This window comes from Platichthys flesus, chromosome 18 (genome assembly GCF_949316205.1).
Source record: "Platichthys flesus chromosome 18, fPlaFle2.1, whole genome shotgun sequence".
Taxonomy (NCBI): domain Eukaryota; kingdom Metazoa; phylum Chordata; class Actinopteri; order Pleuronectiformes; family Pleuronectidae; genus Platichthys; species Platichthys flesus.
Window position 1 is genome coordinate 10,303,702 of NC_084962.1, and position 16,417 is coordinate 10,320,118.

A 16,417-nucleotide genomic window follows, 5' to 3' on the forward strand; every position below is an offset into this window, starting at 1 on the left:
GCGTCCCAGACTTAATGTGGCCTCATATATCATCTTCAGTAACACGTTTATGTTCCCATGTCGAGTGTAACCAGCAGAGGGCAGCACTGCACAACTTTTCAAGTAAACTTTATTGTCAATTCTGCCAAATGTACACGATGTATATACCGCCTCTCTCTGATCCCCGGTGTACAGAACATATAAGCTAGTACATAGTACAACAATGTATGCAGTCATACAGCACATGATAGATTATAGGATGAGAGAAGTGCAAACAGGAATAGTGAAAAAACTGAAAAAATACTTCATGGGAAGTAACGTAGTATTATTAATAATATTGCACTGCTGCATTTTGTTAGGCTTTTGGAAAAATATATCCTTTTTTCTCTTAACAGGCGTGTGAATGAATATTGATAAACTGCTGCAAGACTTAATATTTATATTATATACTATGTATCATAATAAATAATGACTTACTCTCCACTCTATTAACTTTGTGCTGCTTTAAAATGTGATTATATGATTGCTTGTAAAAATCAAGATCATAAATGGGAGCATGACAAAGACCAAACTGTGTGTTGGAGACATTTTCCGCAAAGGGATCACATGCTGGTTTTACTGGTTAGTACAGATTAAAGCTTCTGGTTCCAAACCTGCTGGCCGATCAGGGTCTTTGGGGAGTGCAGACATGGGGAGAACATCCATTAATTGGAGATCCAAAATTGCCCATAGGTGTGAATCTGAGTTTGTCTCATATGTCTGTCCTGTCATGGGTGTACCCTGTCTCTTGTGTGTGCACTGTGTGTATTTATCTGTTTCTCCCTGAAATGAGTGAGTCTATAGTTCAGTCAGTTTATCTTCTAAGACGAGCTTTCTGTTCTTTCCAAACACACAGCATCGCAGATGACGATGCTGAAGAATAAAGAAAAGCGAGGAGCGATGTAGAATCCAAGTCTAATGTCACTCAGCAGTTTGTCTGCAAGTGTTGGAAGCTGAGTGTTTTTCCCCTCGAAGCTGTGACACTGTCAGTGAGTGAAGGGCTTTTCTCTCCTGTGTCAGACTTTCCTCAGGGGGCCCGACAGCTCCCGGTGGTGCTTCTTAGTCTCCGTCATGTATGTTGATGGAATATGAGACAGTTTTGTGCAGATCGCTCTGCGTCGCTTGCTCTGTACGTGATGACATGCACCACTGAACATGTGCTACTGCTCCTTCAACGGCTTAGCGTTGGTCCTGTGCAGCTCACATGCTTTTGATATTTCACTTCAGTCTTTGAACCCTCTACAGTGGAACAAAACACAAACGTTAATTGTGTCAAAAGAAGAGATTAATGCTTTATTTACAACGAAAACAACAGAAGCTCTTTGATATTCTCCGTCCTTTTTGGGAATACATACATACAAAAAGAAAGTTACTTAGTCAAACATTTCACTGCAAAGCTTGTTCAGCAGAGTGGTTTCTTTTTTACAAGCAGTGGCAATGTTTGGCTGGAAGATGATAATTGGGTACCAGGAGTCTATGTGTTTGATCCAGTCGGCAGGAATCTCAACAGGCTGGTTTGGCCTCCAGTCTAACTGTTCACTGCAGATTTAAGGCTGGACCCAGGATTTAAAACAAACATGTTTCATTCTTACTTGCTGGTCGTGTTTATGAGTGACAGGATCACATGACTGGTTGGGCAGCATGGTGAAGTGGTGGCTGGCGCTGTTGCCTCACAGCTAGATGGTTCCTGGTCCAAATCCCAGTGTCTTATACTTTGTGGAGTTTGCATGTTCACCTTGAGTCTGAGTGGAATTTCTCCCAGTACACTAGCTTCATCCCACAGTTCAAAGGTGTGAATGTGATGGTAGTTTGTTGGACTAGCAACCTGCTCAGGGTGATTTATTTATCGAGTACAAATGTCACATTTATAATAATTTAGAAATGTATCATAATACATTTCAAAAAAGCTATCCTGCACTCTGATGTACTGATTGGCTTCATTTAAGGGCACTGCTGTACATTTCTGTGTCATTGTTCTTTTGTGTCTAATTGTTCCAATATATTTCTGTCATTATATTTTATTTTGTACTTGTGCTGCCAAATACTCGAATAACTGACAATTTTATATTTTTCTTGCAGTTTTCACTTTTCATTTTAAAAACACTTCTATCTGCTGTACCACAATTTTACAGGCTTTTAGTCTAATGCACAACTTTGTATAGCTGTCGTTATTTATCTTGAAATCTGTATTTATATTTTACTTAATACTCTGCCTTGGTTACTTGTGTCTTTCAATCACCTTTTACTTAAAATATTTGTATTGTCAGTATCTCCATTAGCACGTACTTCTCTACAGTGAAGGCTTTTTAGTAATTCTGTTGGCGAGACTTTCATCTCACCGCAGTGAACCTATTCTTGACTCATTTTCAACTTTTATTATTCTTATGCTCTTGTGTGTGCTACTGGATGACAACATTTCTCTCGGGATCAACAAAGCATGCATCCATCCTCATTTTATCTTATCTTATCTAATCTGATATAATTTGGACCCTAGTGTTTAAATCCAATTGAAGGCCTTAATAATCCACAATTCTTAAAAACATTCGCTACACATATGCATATAACCACACAGTAATGCAAGTATGCATGTATTTAAGTACATTTATTAAACATTAAACATTCAAAGTCTTAAATGAGTTGCACGTAATACGAAACAAATACATTCTGAAGATAAACACTGTAGAATCATTCAAGCCATTATGGTCATACCCATACTTGAAGTTTATTTGTGTTATCATGTACAGTAATTACACATCATGCATTCTGAGGCATTTCATTGTAAGCAGTTACAGCTAAATGTACACATTAAATTATGGCAGCTTTAGAAAATGAACAGCAGACATGGAAAAAAAACTGATCAATTAATGTCATCTTCTCCTCTGTGATTTTAAAGTTATACCAATGTTTAACATACTTATAATATATATTTAGCTCAAGATCCAATAATAATAATATTTTTCATTTTGTTTCTGATGTTGGAGCTGATACCATCCATTGCATTGTTTATTTTTTTACCTCCATAAAAGGGGTTATGTATTCACCCTGTTGTTTGTTTGTGAACAAGATTGTTGTCCTTGTCCAAAAAAGTCCATTACGCATTTTTTTTAGCTTTTTTTGCCTGATTTTCAGGAACCTGACCAGAAGTACTTCGGCTGGTAACTTTACTTCTATGAACACTGTGCTTCAGTAATTCTTGTTGGATCTCATAGACAGCATTTTCATTTAGTTGGCACTTCAATAACCCAGGAAAGTTCTCATGGTAGAAAACATTGACCTGCAACACGTCATTCCTGTCATCAATCGATGTATTGAAACACAGTGAGGACTTGGACTCACATACATGGTGCATTTTCACCAGAATGATGGGTCTGTCACCTGTTGGGGGGGAAGATACATATTTTATGTACACAGTATATAATCAAGACATTTATATTTCTTTGAATTCTGAATTAAAAAGACTATGTTAGTAATATATCAATATCTTAGCAGCTAAATGTTGATTGCGTACATCTCACATTTCAAACAAATTATATTGAGCTTTTTGTTCAAATGAATTTGGCTGCAAAAAGGCCCTTACCTGGGACACCAGTCATTGCTGCCTTCACGTCGGACTCAACGCGTGACGTGATTGGACAGAAGACAATAATAATCTGGCTGTCCTGAGAGTTTTCCAAAAGCTCAACGTTGCCCTTAGTGGCGCGATTCACTTGATCCATCAGCTGTGTATGGGCGCCAAAGGTTTGACCTGCGACAACCATCTTGTACTTCACTGTGACTATAGGAAGAAAAAAGGTTGTGAAGCTCACAAGTGTACAATTACAAGAATCGAGTGATCTTGCTATGAGTGAAGGACAAAATTGTAAGCTCCCATTTTGATAAATAAAGCCCGGTTAATCAGACCTTTTTACTGCTTCTACTACGAGTAGTACTGTGCTGCTACTGCTGATTGTTTAATTATTCAACTTACCTTCCTGAGAGTAGTGTGCTGACGTCCTGGCATTTGAGTCTCCTAATTGGAAAGACAGAACCACAGTTGGTTGTATTCTTTTTATCAATTGGAGTCTTTATATTAAACAAATGCTCCCAAGATGTTGAATTTGAGGTTCTGAAATAATACCATAGTACACAAACACACACACACACACACACACGCACACAGAGACACACATACTTTAACACCATTTTGTCGCCTATTCACTTTCTTGAATTCTCCAGATTTGGCCACAAGTGATGAAGTTTAAGTATCTCAGGGTCTTGTTCACATGTGAGAGTAAGGTGGGGCATGAGATTTACAGGTGGGTGGTGTAGCATCAGCAGTAGTGCAGCCGGTGTACCGGAATGTTTGTGGTGAAGAAGAAGCTGAGCCACAGGGCAAAGCTTTTGATTTACCAGTCGATCTACATTCCAACCTTCACCTGCGCTCAAAAGCTCTTGAGTCTGATTTATAACCGTTGCGTACGCCACTTCTCACTCAAACGTTGGGATTTATAAAAGCTATTTGTTGCGTATTTCCACTCAAACTCTGACCCATGCATACTAACGTTTTGAAGAGGGGAAAGTGGCAGACGTGAGGTGGTGAACTGCAGCCAGATTATTGATCCAGTTCATCATTTGCATTAAAACCAACAGCTTAGTTTTGCTCGCGCGACATTTTAAATATAGAAAACAACTTACAGCAAATTACGTTCAGATTCGATTTAACAGCGGAGTTAAAGAGCCGAGTCATTAATAGGTTTTATTAATAATATCTTCTAGCACTGTGCGTGTATCATTAAATCACTGCAGTGAACTTGACTGTGTCATCATGCGCACAGAGCACAGAGCGCACAAGAGATCACTTACAATAAAGGAAGAAACTTTCCAAATAATATCCCGGATTGGAGCTGAGGATCCACTGATATGAGGGAATCGGTCCGATGCTCTAAATAAATAAATACTGCCTCGACAGTGGTGCGGGGTTCTGCGTGATGTGTGCATGCGAATGGAAGGACGAGGAGGAAGCGAGGGTTCAGCGATTTCTGATCTCACACATTGTGTTATCCACAGCAGCAGCGGCAGAGTACCAGTGTATTTTCTTTATAAGTGACATCACTGCTGTCCAATAAAGTCGCTCATCACCTCCACCTCAATAACAAACACTTCGATGTCGGTGTCAGAAAGTTTCACATCCTCTTCACATCGCTTGATGCCGTGACCCCGTCAGGACTCACGGTGGAAACCCATTGGTCAGCAGCATAATTTGATATTCACGCCGTGCTTTGCATTGACCATTTATGGTTGAAAGTGGGTGTGTGGAGGACGGATATGGAGGCAGATCCACGTACGAACGTCATCAGGTGGACTGAACTATCTTTTGTGTAAGCCATTTCCGGCTTTTGTACGTACGTACATTTTTAAGTATGAATCCTGCGGAATCTTTTATAAATGAGACCACTGAGCAGTGACTGAAAAATGTAGGTTGTGAATGCAAGAAGCCAAAATTAGTTTCCCTGGTAGGTTAGCTGCGGTTCAGCCATAGAGATATAGTATGAAGAGTTTAGACATCTGGAGCTCAGAGTAGAACTGCAGCTGCAGGGGACAGTTGAGGTGGTTCAGACATCTGGTCAGGATGCCTCATGGGCACCTTCCACTGGAGGTTTACTGGGCACAGCCAACTGGGAGGATAAGCTAGGGTAGATCCATAATTCACTTGAGGAATTGCATAGCCCATCTGGCCTGGGAAAACCTTTGGATCCCCGTCAGTAAGAGCTAGAGACCGTGGCTTGAGACGGGGACGTCTGGAATGCCCCATTACCGGCCCAACCTCCAATAAGGTAAAGACATTGGATGGATGGATGAATTCAAAGTATCAAAAAGTCAGTCAGACAACTGCAGTGATCGATCAAATGACGCACATCGACCAGTTTAGGATACAATGACACCAAAATAAAGCAGAAGTATGACCTTTTTCAGCTTTTGAGTCCAGCTTCCTTTTGTTGTTGTTCTTCGGTGGGTCAACATTATCATTAGGGAGGATCTCTGAACTTGTCAATTGTGACTGCAAAACAAAAGTGAAAGTGTTAGAAATGCCATGTTTACTTACAGATGGCCAAATTATTTTGCAGCTCTCCCAGTTCTTTTAGCGACATAACTGCTGGCCTCTGAAACACAAACAATACAACAGATATAATACTAATTGAGCATTCTACTCATTATTATTATTCCTGGTTACTAGTTCCCAAGTTATGTATCTCTACTTAGCTCTTCTTCATCACAACTTCTTATAACCTGTTAACTCACCGATTTTTTTATCTTATCAAGCAAGTCTTTTCTCAGTCTGAGATCCTTGCGTCCGGGTAACAGCTCATGCAGGTCCAGTCGAGTCAGTGACTGGATGTCACTGTCGGTTACAAAACCTGCTTCTATAAATAAATACAGTACGCAGGTGTTGAGCAGGTAGTTTTGTTGATAATGTTACAAAATCAGTCCATTTGAATTTCCCTTTCAGGTGTTCAAGTGTCTCTGAGGGAGGACTAAGCCCTGACTGGTGCTTGTACAATAAAGCTACAGCGGGGGAGCTGCTTCCAGCTTCACTATATACTGTGGTCAAGTTCTGACTATAAGGTGGAGCTGTTCTACCTTTAATTACCATGATTGCCGTGGCAACCTGTATTAATTTTGTGTCTTAAAATGTGTCAGAAGAAGCAGCAGACAATTTAATGTACCGTCTTCAGCATTAGCATAATCCTCAGAAGTGACTTCCTTAGCAAGCTCAAGTCTACACTCTTAAATGTTAATTTAGCAAGTGTGTTGTTATATGGTGCTATGTTATTTCTACTTCTAATAAATATATTGAGTTACTTGCATCTGCTAAATTTACTGGACTTATTAACAAAATATTGATCATATCATTTTGGTCAGTATGGTGGTGGTGTGTGTGTTTCCTGTGGATATGTGTGTCAGAAAAGTTCACTCACGTTTCAGGGCGTCTGCTGCCTCTGGGGACATGATCTGTATTTCCTTCAGTAAATCTCCCATGACTGCACCTGAAGAAAAAACAAACAAAAAACAAACAGATAAATAACTACAAGAGGACTTTTAGAACAATGAACCTCTCTGTTCATGTCTTCCTCCTTCTTTCTTTCTGACTTTCTCTTTCTACCTCCACCTACCCCATCTCTTCCTCCCTCCCCCTAACCCCTCTCTTTCTCTCACCCTCTTCCTCCCTCCTTCTCTCTCTCCCTCTTCCTCCCTCCTTACTTCTCTCCCCCAGTATCTTTCCCCTCTACCCCTCTACCCCCCCCCGCCCCCGTTTCTCCCTGTTTTTCTGTCCCCCCTCCCCCTCTGCCTCTCTCTTTGACTTGATGATTTTGATAACATATCACAAAAACAAGACATAAACCCGTTGTGACGACAGAATGAACCTCAAGACGTTACACTGGAGAAAATGGTGGAAGGAAAAGAAAAGTAAAAAGAAACACTGACCTTTTTGATCCGAGTCACGCGATAGATGATTGACTCTAATAATCAATATATATTTAATATAAGAATAATCAATAACTGTCCAAAATTTTAAGGCATCAAGGGTTCGTCTCGTTGGCGATCAAGTGCGTCTGACCATAACAGTCAAGACAGAAGAGAAAGTGAAAGTTAGAATGTCATCTGTTAACGACACTGCGAACATGGGTCAACGGGGGTGCGTCCATTTCATGCTGGTCCTCCGGCGACATATTATGTAATTATTACTAACAATTTATTATTTTGATTATTATGATTATTATTGTTATTATAAGCACTGTCATCGTTTAGCCAGATATATATCATCTTCAGTAACATGTTTATGTTCCCATGTCGAGTGTAACCAGCAGAGGGTAGCACTGCACAAGCTTTCAAGTAAAAGGGAAAGTTAACTTTATTGTCATTTCTTCAAATGCACACGATGTGTATACCGCCTCTCTCTGATTCCCGGTGTACAGAACATATATGCATGTACCTAGTACAACAATTTATGCAGTCATACGGCACATGGTGGATTATAGGATGAGAGAAGTGCAAACAGGAATAGTGCAACAACTGAAAAAATACCTCATGGGAAGTAATGTAATATTATGATAATATTGCGCTGCGGCATTTTGTTAGGCTTTTGGAAATAATATCCTTCTTTCTCTTAACAGACTCTGTGTGTGGATGCAGTGATAAACTACTGCAAGACTTAATATTTATGTTATATTTTATTTATCATATTATCTAATGACTTACTCTCAAATCTATTAACTTTGTTCTGCTTTAAAATGTGACTAAATGATTGCTTGTAAAAATCAAGATAAATGGGAGCATGACAAAGACCAAACTGTGTGTTGGAGACATTTTCTGCAAAGGGATCACATGCTGGTTTTACTGGTTAGTACAGATTAAAGCTTCTGGTTCCAAACCTGCTGGCCGATCAGGGTCTTTGGGGAGTGCAGACATGGGGAGGACATCCATTAATTGGAGACACAAAATTGCCCATAGCTGTGAATCTGAGTTTGTCTCATATGTCTGTCCTGTCATGGGTGTACCCTGTCTCTTGTGTGTGCACTGTGTGTATTTATCTGTTTCTCCATGAAATGAGTGAGTCGAGCTTTCTGTTCTTTCCAACAAACACACAGCATTGCAGATGACGGTGCTGAAGAATAAAGAAAAGCGAGGAGCGATGTAGAATCCAAGTCTAATGTCACTCAGCAGTTTGTCTGCAAGTGTTGGAAGCTGAGTGTTTTTCCCCTCGAAGCTGTGACACTGTCAGTGAGTGAAGGGCTTTTCTCTCCTGTGTCAGACTTTCCTCAGGGGGCCCGACAGCTCCCGGTGGTGCTTCTTAGTCTCCGTCATGTATGTTGATGGAATATGAGACAGTTTTGTGCAGATCGCTCTGTGTCGCTTGCTCTGTACGTGATGACATGCACCACTGAACATGTGCTACTGCTCCTTCAACGGCTTGGCGTTGTTCCTATCCTGTGCAGCTCACATGCTTTTAATATTTCACTTCAGGCTTTGAAACCTCTACAGTGGAACCCAACACAAACGTTAATTGTGTCAAAAGAAGAGATTAATGCTTTATTTACAACGAAAACAACAGAAGCTCTTTGATATTCTCCGTCCTTTTGGGAAAACATGCATACAAAAAGAAAGTTACTTAGTCAAACATTTCACTGCAAAGCTTGTTCAGCAGAGTGGTTTCTTTTTTACAAGCAGTGGCAATCTTTGGCTGGAAGATGATAATTGAGTACAAGGAGTCTATGTGTTTGATCCAGTCGGCAGGAATCTCAACAGGATGGTTTGGCCTCCAGTCTAACTGTTCACTGCAGATTTAAGGCTGGAGCCAGGATTTACAACAAACATGTGTCATTCTTACTTGCTGGTCTTGTTTATGAGTGACAGGATTTCATGACTGGTTGGGCAGCATGGTGAAGTGATGGCTGGCACTGTTGCCTCTCAGCTAGATGGTTCCTGGTTCGAATCCCATTGTCTTATACTTTGTGGAGTTTGCATTTTCTCCAATGTGATTATGTTTGTAGTTTGCTTTTCTGGCAACATGCTCAGGGTACTTTATTTATCGAGTACAAATGTCTTTTACAATAAATACACCCAGCACAAATTATTAAGTGAGCAGGATGGCAACACAAATCATTTCAATCAGTGGAGATGTACAGAGAAACTCACGAGAACGATTAAATAAGAAGGAAAATTAATTTCTTGCTCACAAAGAAATCTGGCGTTTCGACTCTTACAGGAAGTAGACCACCATTGCACAATTCCTGTGAATGAAGAGTTTCTCTTCCCCAGGGCCCAGAAACTGGTGGCGGTTGGGGGGTGAAGCACGAAGTTGGGACCTGAATGAGGTTGCCTCTGCTCGGACGGTTTGAGCGGATGACCGGGACACCAGAGTTGAGGTGGTGCAAGGTGCATGGGGAGAGTGTGGCCTAGGGGATAGAGCGGGTGTTCTGCAACAAGAAGGTTGCCAGTTCGAATCCCACTCTATCCCATCTGCATGCCTAAGTGTCCTTGGCACGATACTGAACCCCTAAAAATGGCCCCTCATAAATGCTGAGTGCTCTAACGATGTAAATTGCTCTGGACAAAAGCGTCAGCATGTGACATATGAAGCTTTTCTGATTCATTTAAATTGGATTATAGTGTAACTTTATTTTTATAAACCACATGATTACAACATGACAACAAACCACATGACAGCCACAGACTGTGATTCTGGTTTAAAAAGCCTCCCTGTTGACTTGTGTAAGATCTAGAACCAATCAATAGCTCTTTGCTTCAGACGGTTAATAAAGGCTGTTGCAGTAATCAAGAGATAAAAGCATGTTAAACATTCTCTGTGTCTTTATAACTTAAGTAGATTTATTTTCATTAATGTTGTTCCCAAAAGGCATAAAGATACATTTCTATATTCTGCCCACAACTTCAATTACTATTGAGCAAAACACAGAATAACCAATTTCCTGAAGGGCAAAGACACCGACTGTGCAATCTGTCTTCATTTTAATCCAAGCTCTGGGATCATCCAGTAAACACCAAGGTTCTATGAGATGCGGCCAAAAAGCAGGAATGCATGGAGCCTCCCTGAGGAGCTGGTTAGTTCATCATTAAGATGATCAAGACTCACGTTGGCTCAAATCTGCTCAAACTCTCTAATTGCCTCAGAGAGCACAGTTCTCCGAGCACAAAGTCCTCTGGTCTTAGGTGTTTGCTCGGTTGACGATGAACCCTCTGTCTGCTCCATCATCTCTCGCCTCAGGATTAACTCCAGATGCTGGAACACGAAAAGGTGAACTCAAAGCAGACTGACATCAGTGGACATGTTTGCAAATGAGCTCAGACTTCTTATGTTGTATCTGACCTGTTGAGTTCTCATTGAGTTATGATCACAGGATGACGTGCATCCAGAAGCCCCTTGTATGCACTTCAGTTACTTTTTGCAGTGATGTGAAAGCATGTACCTCCAGTCATTTGGAAACAACAGATGGGTTGACAAGCTGGAGTAATGTCTTCCTGATAATATTCCTTCAGGGAGGTGGAATTGACTCACATGTATCGAACCAGTTGCTTTGATGGAAGAAGTCTTATATTTCCGTGCATAAAATCCATATACTTTTGTAAAGTAGCAGAAGAAAACGCTGCCACTCGGGTACTGTCACTAAAAACCAAAGGATAATCAAAAATGGGACATACAGCCCATAATTGTTGTCACTGTCCACAGAGAACGCCTCGCATGTTCTTCTGCACAGCTGCCACAAAGAGAGGAAACACCTTGAAGCACCGGTTACAGACACAAATCCTCTTAATATCCGTGTATACCGGATAGAGCAGATGTCAACCTTTCTTCAGACAAAGTCTTCATTCAGAAACTGTGAATGCCTACAAAACGAACTATGTCAAGTGGAGAGAGGACATCCTTCGGTGTCCAGTGCTTTCAAACAAACGGCCGCAAGATAAGGAAAGATGAGAGGCTGCTGTAAAAACGCGGAACCGATGATGCAACTGGCTGTGCGCCTTCACGACTCTGATCTTTCCTTTTTAACACGGTCAATTATTGTAAGAATGTGATTTTTCTCTCATCTCGGCAGAAGCAACATGTTCGATTAAAAGTCAAGGCTTCGTTGACGCAGACAGACACACACACAAAAACACACACACACACACAAACACACACACACACACACACACACACACACACACACACAAATACACTCACTCTCTCTCTCACAGTCACAGACATTGCCCTCAGTTATTATGCATTCATAAATCAAAGGGTTGTGACGGGAATTAATCTAAAACGATGGCGAGTGTAAGTCACAGGATGCAAATATGACAGCTTTATTAGAAAACTAGATTGCTTAAATTTGTCTGAATTAATGTGACACTCTTTTTTGATTAAACAGCCCCCCCCCCCCCCCCCACCACACATTTTCTCCGGGCACTGACTGAATTGGGCTGATGGGGGTGGCTTACGTAACAGCAGTAAAATAGATGTGGCTCATTCCCACTCAAATTTGTCCCCGTTTCTATCCATTCACAGGGTGATGCACAATGCGACAAAACATTTTAATTATGTTAAACTATTTTTAAAGAATGAGTAAGAATGTGAAACCCAAACCCCACACAATGTCAATAAGAAGATCGCGCCGAGAAAAGTTCCTAACAAGCTCATTTTAGCGTTCTAATCAGTAAAGCTAATGTCAATGCGAATAATGTCAATAATGAGCTTTAAATACATGAACATTTTAGTTAATAAAGATTAGACTGCAGTTTTGAATTTGGGGCAGTTTGGACGCACATAATGCAGCTGTACGAGCAGCGGCTGGGACTCATCAATGTAAGTGAAATTGGCAATCACAACAACAGTGTGTTTGCGACAAAACAACAACTCATTATAGTAAAAGCTTCAGCTCGAGTAAAGCTTCAATGAACTTTGAATAAAAAGATGAACAGCTCTTTGTGCAGCAGCTGTGGTGCAGCTTTAGGTTCTGTGGACTGAGTCCTACTGCCTGATTCACCCACGGCTCAATTGCTGCAAGTCACTTTTACAGTTACAAAAGAAAGTGGCAACCGGCATCACCACAAGACAAGCAAATGGCACATTCCAACCACACATGTTAAGAACAAGTCACAATTGACACAAAATACCCTACGGATTGGATTGTAACTTACAGAGGTATTTATAAAATTATATAAAATGTTTTAAATTTGAATTGACTTAAAATCATATAAAATTGTAATGATTTATCCCAAGAGAACCAACAATACCTTCACAACTTATCATAGCAACCCAATCAGTGCATTTCTAGACATTTCAGTCTGGACCAAAGCAGTGACTGACACCAAAAATGTTAACTATTGTGTTTCTCCTTGACTCAACCTGTTGATTTCTTCATTTTGTATGACTGAACATTTAAAATTCTCCACCTTGGGCTGTGGGAAACAGTGATGGACATTTTTTATTTCAATTAAAATTGATTTAAAAACACATAGTAACAGAAAACTTAGTTGCCGTCCTAACTCATCCCTGACACGAGAGGATTTGTTTCATTTACATATCTTGAATCTTAATTTATTGAATATATATACAATGAGTGTTTTACCTGACGACGTCTACCAGCTTCTATGTGAGCTGTTCGGGCGCCGAGTTGCTGAGACGGAACACCAAGCTGCTCGGTCTGTACAGTTCTGGCAATTTATCTTACTCAATGTCTTCTCCACTGTCTCAGTGTTGCCCCTCCTCATTATCTCTCTCTCCCTCTCGTGCTTTTCCCCCCGTTCTCTTTGGTGCTCGCTCGCTCGCCCTGTAGCATCCTCTGACTGAAGTCCCCAGGAAGGAAGGAAAAAACAAAGAATGTTTTTTTAGATGAATAGTTAAATCACTTCAATCTTACCTGTCACTGCATTGCATCTCTTTGTTTAACAGTTAGTACAACCTGTACTCTCCCAAATGCACTCACTGAGGAGGCAGAAGAGGGAAGAAGTAATATATATATACATATATGAAAAAATATGAGATGTATCTCGGAGGTGACGTGATGTATTTATTGAAGCGACAGGTCTTTGGGTTATACATTGGAAAATGGGGAATGACTAAGCTGATCTGTCTCGAGTCAAGTCATTCCACCTTTAGAGAGGAGGAGGTGGGGGTAGAGGCAGGGGGGGGGCTGGGGGGTAGCCATCCTGCCGCAGGGAGAGGAAAGCTAAGTGGCAGGTAACGAAAGAATGCAGATCACAGAGGCTGACGTGCACAACCAGACTCGAGGCCCGGAGGTTTGAGCGCCGCGGTTTTGTATTCGATACAAACAGCCGGGTGGAACCGGCGGTGGGACTGCGGGCTGTGTTTGTGTGTGTGTCTGCTGGATGTAAGGGCTAAAGAGTGCTTTGGGAGTTGAGCCAGGAGGAATGTTGCTGCAGTCCTGGCGGGGTGACTAAAGCATGAAAGGAGGGCTGGTTAGAGTCCCTCTTGAGGAAGGCCGGTGGGGGTTTGGTACAGTGGATGTTGTGGGCTGCAATGACGATTGATGTCGGTATACTGCACGTTTTTAAAAACACTAATGTGTGCATTAAGGTAGGAAATGACATTTACCAGCCGCTCAAAAACAAGTGCCTCCTGAACTGGGCTGGGATTTGTTTAATTTCAGACGGTCATCTGTGCACGTTCTGAAACCATTAGGGAGCCAGAGCATGAGCCACGTCTTTATTTATTTCAAACAAAACCCCTGAGAAGCTGAAATGATAGAAAATAAAATAAATTTTCCTTTTCGGTCCAACTTGAATTGATCTCTTGTTAGATTCTGTTTTGCAGCTGCTTTGAGAGACTTTGCGTGCGTGTGCGTGTGCGTGCGAGGGTCATTGTGTATTTGCACGTGTGTATGTCCTGTTAAGTCTGTGTGAGTGCACTCGTATTTGTGTCTGTGGGTTATACCTTTGCATTGTTTGAGTGTGTGTTTAAATGTAAGTCGCGATGTTAGGTTTTACTCCTTTTGAATGCATTTGTAATGTATTTGTGTCTGTGTGTTGTGCCTTTACTGTGCATATGTGTGTGTGTGTGCGTGCCTCATTGTGTCTGTGTGTCTATGTGTGTGGGTGTGTGTGTGTGTGTATGTGCGTGCCACATTATGACTTTGCTTGTGTGTGTGTGTATGTATGTCGAGCCTCATTGTGTCTGTGTGGGTTGTTGTGTGTGATAGTCATGGGAGTGTGAGTTCTTTGATCACAACAGTAGCATGGAGAACCAGATTACCTTTCAGTGCCGTGATGACAGAACAGGGCTCTCAGGTTGACAAACCTCAGCCGCGAATTAACCATCCTCCTCATTTCTCTGACAAACACTGGCCTGCAGGACTCGTATCTGAATTCTGTTTGTGAACATAATGCTAAATAATGCGACAACATACGTCTTATTATTTTGTTTCTGTAAAACAGAGAATACACTAATGTTGTGGCGCGCTGCAGAGGGCTGGGTTGTGCTTTCAAAAAGATTGCACCACGATGCCAAATGAATCCGTGAGAAGATTAAAATGGATCTCCAAAGTATCGATATAGAACAAGGATTGCTGACTGGAAAATTATAATTTACATCAAAGATGCTATGATACAGCTAAAGCACGACCAATCCCTTCTATTTAAAACAACATGCAAAGGAACTGATGAAGAGAAACGGAGCCAGTTGGATCTATGAAAACCTATATACTGCATTGCATTTTCTGTGCTTCTACCGTAAACTGTAAATAAAGATGGACGACATGACAGCTCCCCAAAACTGAAGACAAATCCTCCCCTTTGCCCCCTGGAGGCTGGCTAGAGTATAAGACATAAATTCAACCTTCTCCATGTTAGTGGATGGTACATGGATCAAACTAAAATAAGGACACATCTGTCATTTTGAGAAGTTCTTAAAACTGAGACTGACACCCGGTCGCTTGCTGTGGTGACTCGGTCTACAAATGTGAAAGACGGCCGCGCTCGCATCCGGGATATTTTCCGTCTTCACAACTCAGGTTGGGACTTGGTTTTTAAGTTGTTGTTTTGGGTGAAACGTTATACAATGACAACTGAGACTGACTCTGAATTGGTCGAGCACATGCAGGAACCCAATGCTGTGGCCCCGTCACTACGGTGCAGTCTCTGGCTCAAAATTATGTCAACAGCTCAAAATGTCGGCTCCCATATTCAGACTATTATCGTCCCTCTTAAAAAACAATATATGGCTGCTACTCTGTGCATGTTTAGTACACTGTCTGCAAAGCTCGGCTCTTTTGGACTCTTTCATTCATTGTCATATTCATTGCATTCCCAGGCTGGGCAGTATTTTACACCACAGTCATTCATTTACCAAACACACACACACATCAGCACGTGATTAAAAGTATTAGAAGTTGTGTCCACCCGTGAAATAGCTTCCCTCAGGTTGACCTCACATCACCCTTTTCACTGTCAGGCTCCATTAAAACATCAACTCTCCGTCCCTTTAAAGACGCAGTTTGACATTTCGTGGAAATATGCTTAGTTGCTTTCATGCTGAGAGTCAGATAAGAAGATTGTTACTCATCTCATATTCCTCCAGTAAAAACAGAGGTGGAGCCAGCTGGTTGCCTTAGCTTTGCATAAAGATTAGAGGAGGGGAAACAGTCAGCCACAGGTTTATTTGGAAGAAACAAACCTGGTCAACCAGTGAATCCACAACTCACCAATTATCAATTTTAGTTTGATATGTGAAAAAACCACAATGTACAGCGGCCATGTTGTGAGAATTTAGACGGACCCTGTGTATTTCTTGGCTGCTTGCGGTAACTTCCTGGAGTCTCGTCTTCACTGTCACAATCAACCAATTCAATTTAGAGATATTGTGTTACTTCTCTCCAACTATTCTATTAGTAATTGAGACACA

The 16,417-nt window shown here is 41.2% G+C and overlaps 1 protein-coding gene across 2 annotated transcripts; it reads right to left on the bottom strand.

The window, feature by feature from the left end:
* Window positions 1–2,702: 2,702 nt before the first annotated feature.
* On the bottom strand, window positions 2,703–7,622 carry LOC133973759 (uncharacterized). 2 transcript variants are annotated; one of them, XM_062411803.1, is made up of 7 exons: window positions 7,483–7,622; window positions 6,975–7,043; window positions 6,298–6,419; window positions 5,962–6,055; window positions 3,986–4,027; window positions 3,596–3,793; window positions 2,703–3,393 (listed from the first exon to the last, which is right to left on the bottom strand). In XM_062411803.1, exons 2-7 carry the CDS (start codon window positions 7,033–7,035, stop codon window positions 3,110–3,112), a joined length of 801 nt encoding a protein of 266 aa, XP_062267787.1. In that variant the 5' UTR covers window positions 7,036–7,043; window positions 7,483–7,622; the 3' UTR covers window positions 2,703–3,109. The 2 variants fall into 2 exon arrangements, with proteins under 2 accessions (XP_062267787.1, XP_062267788.1); XM_062411804.1 differs by lacking the exon at window positions 3,986–4,027.
* Between the last annotated feature and the right edge of the window lie 8,795 nt (window positions 7,623–16,417).

Coding starts and splice junctions, on each gene's coding strand:
- LOC133973759 (XM_062411803.1), bottom strand. CDS start 7,035: ATGGGAGATTTACTGAAGGAAATACAGATCATGTCCCCAGAGGCAGCA. Junction 6,420..6,974: donor GGCAGCAGACGCCCTGAAAC/GTGAGTGAACTT, acceptor ATTTATTTATAG/AAGCAGGTTTTGTAACCGAC. Junction 6,056..6,297: donor TTGATAAGATAAAAAAATCG/GTGAGTTAACAG, acceptor TTTGTTTTGCAG/TCACAATTGACAAGTTCAGA.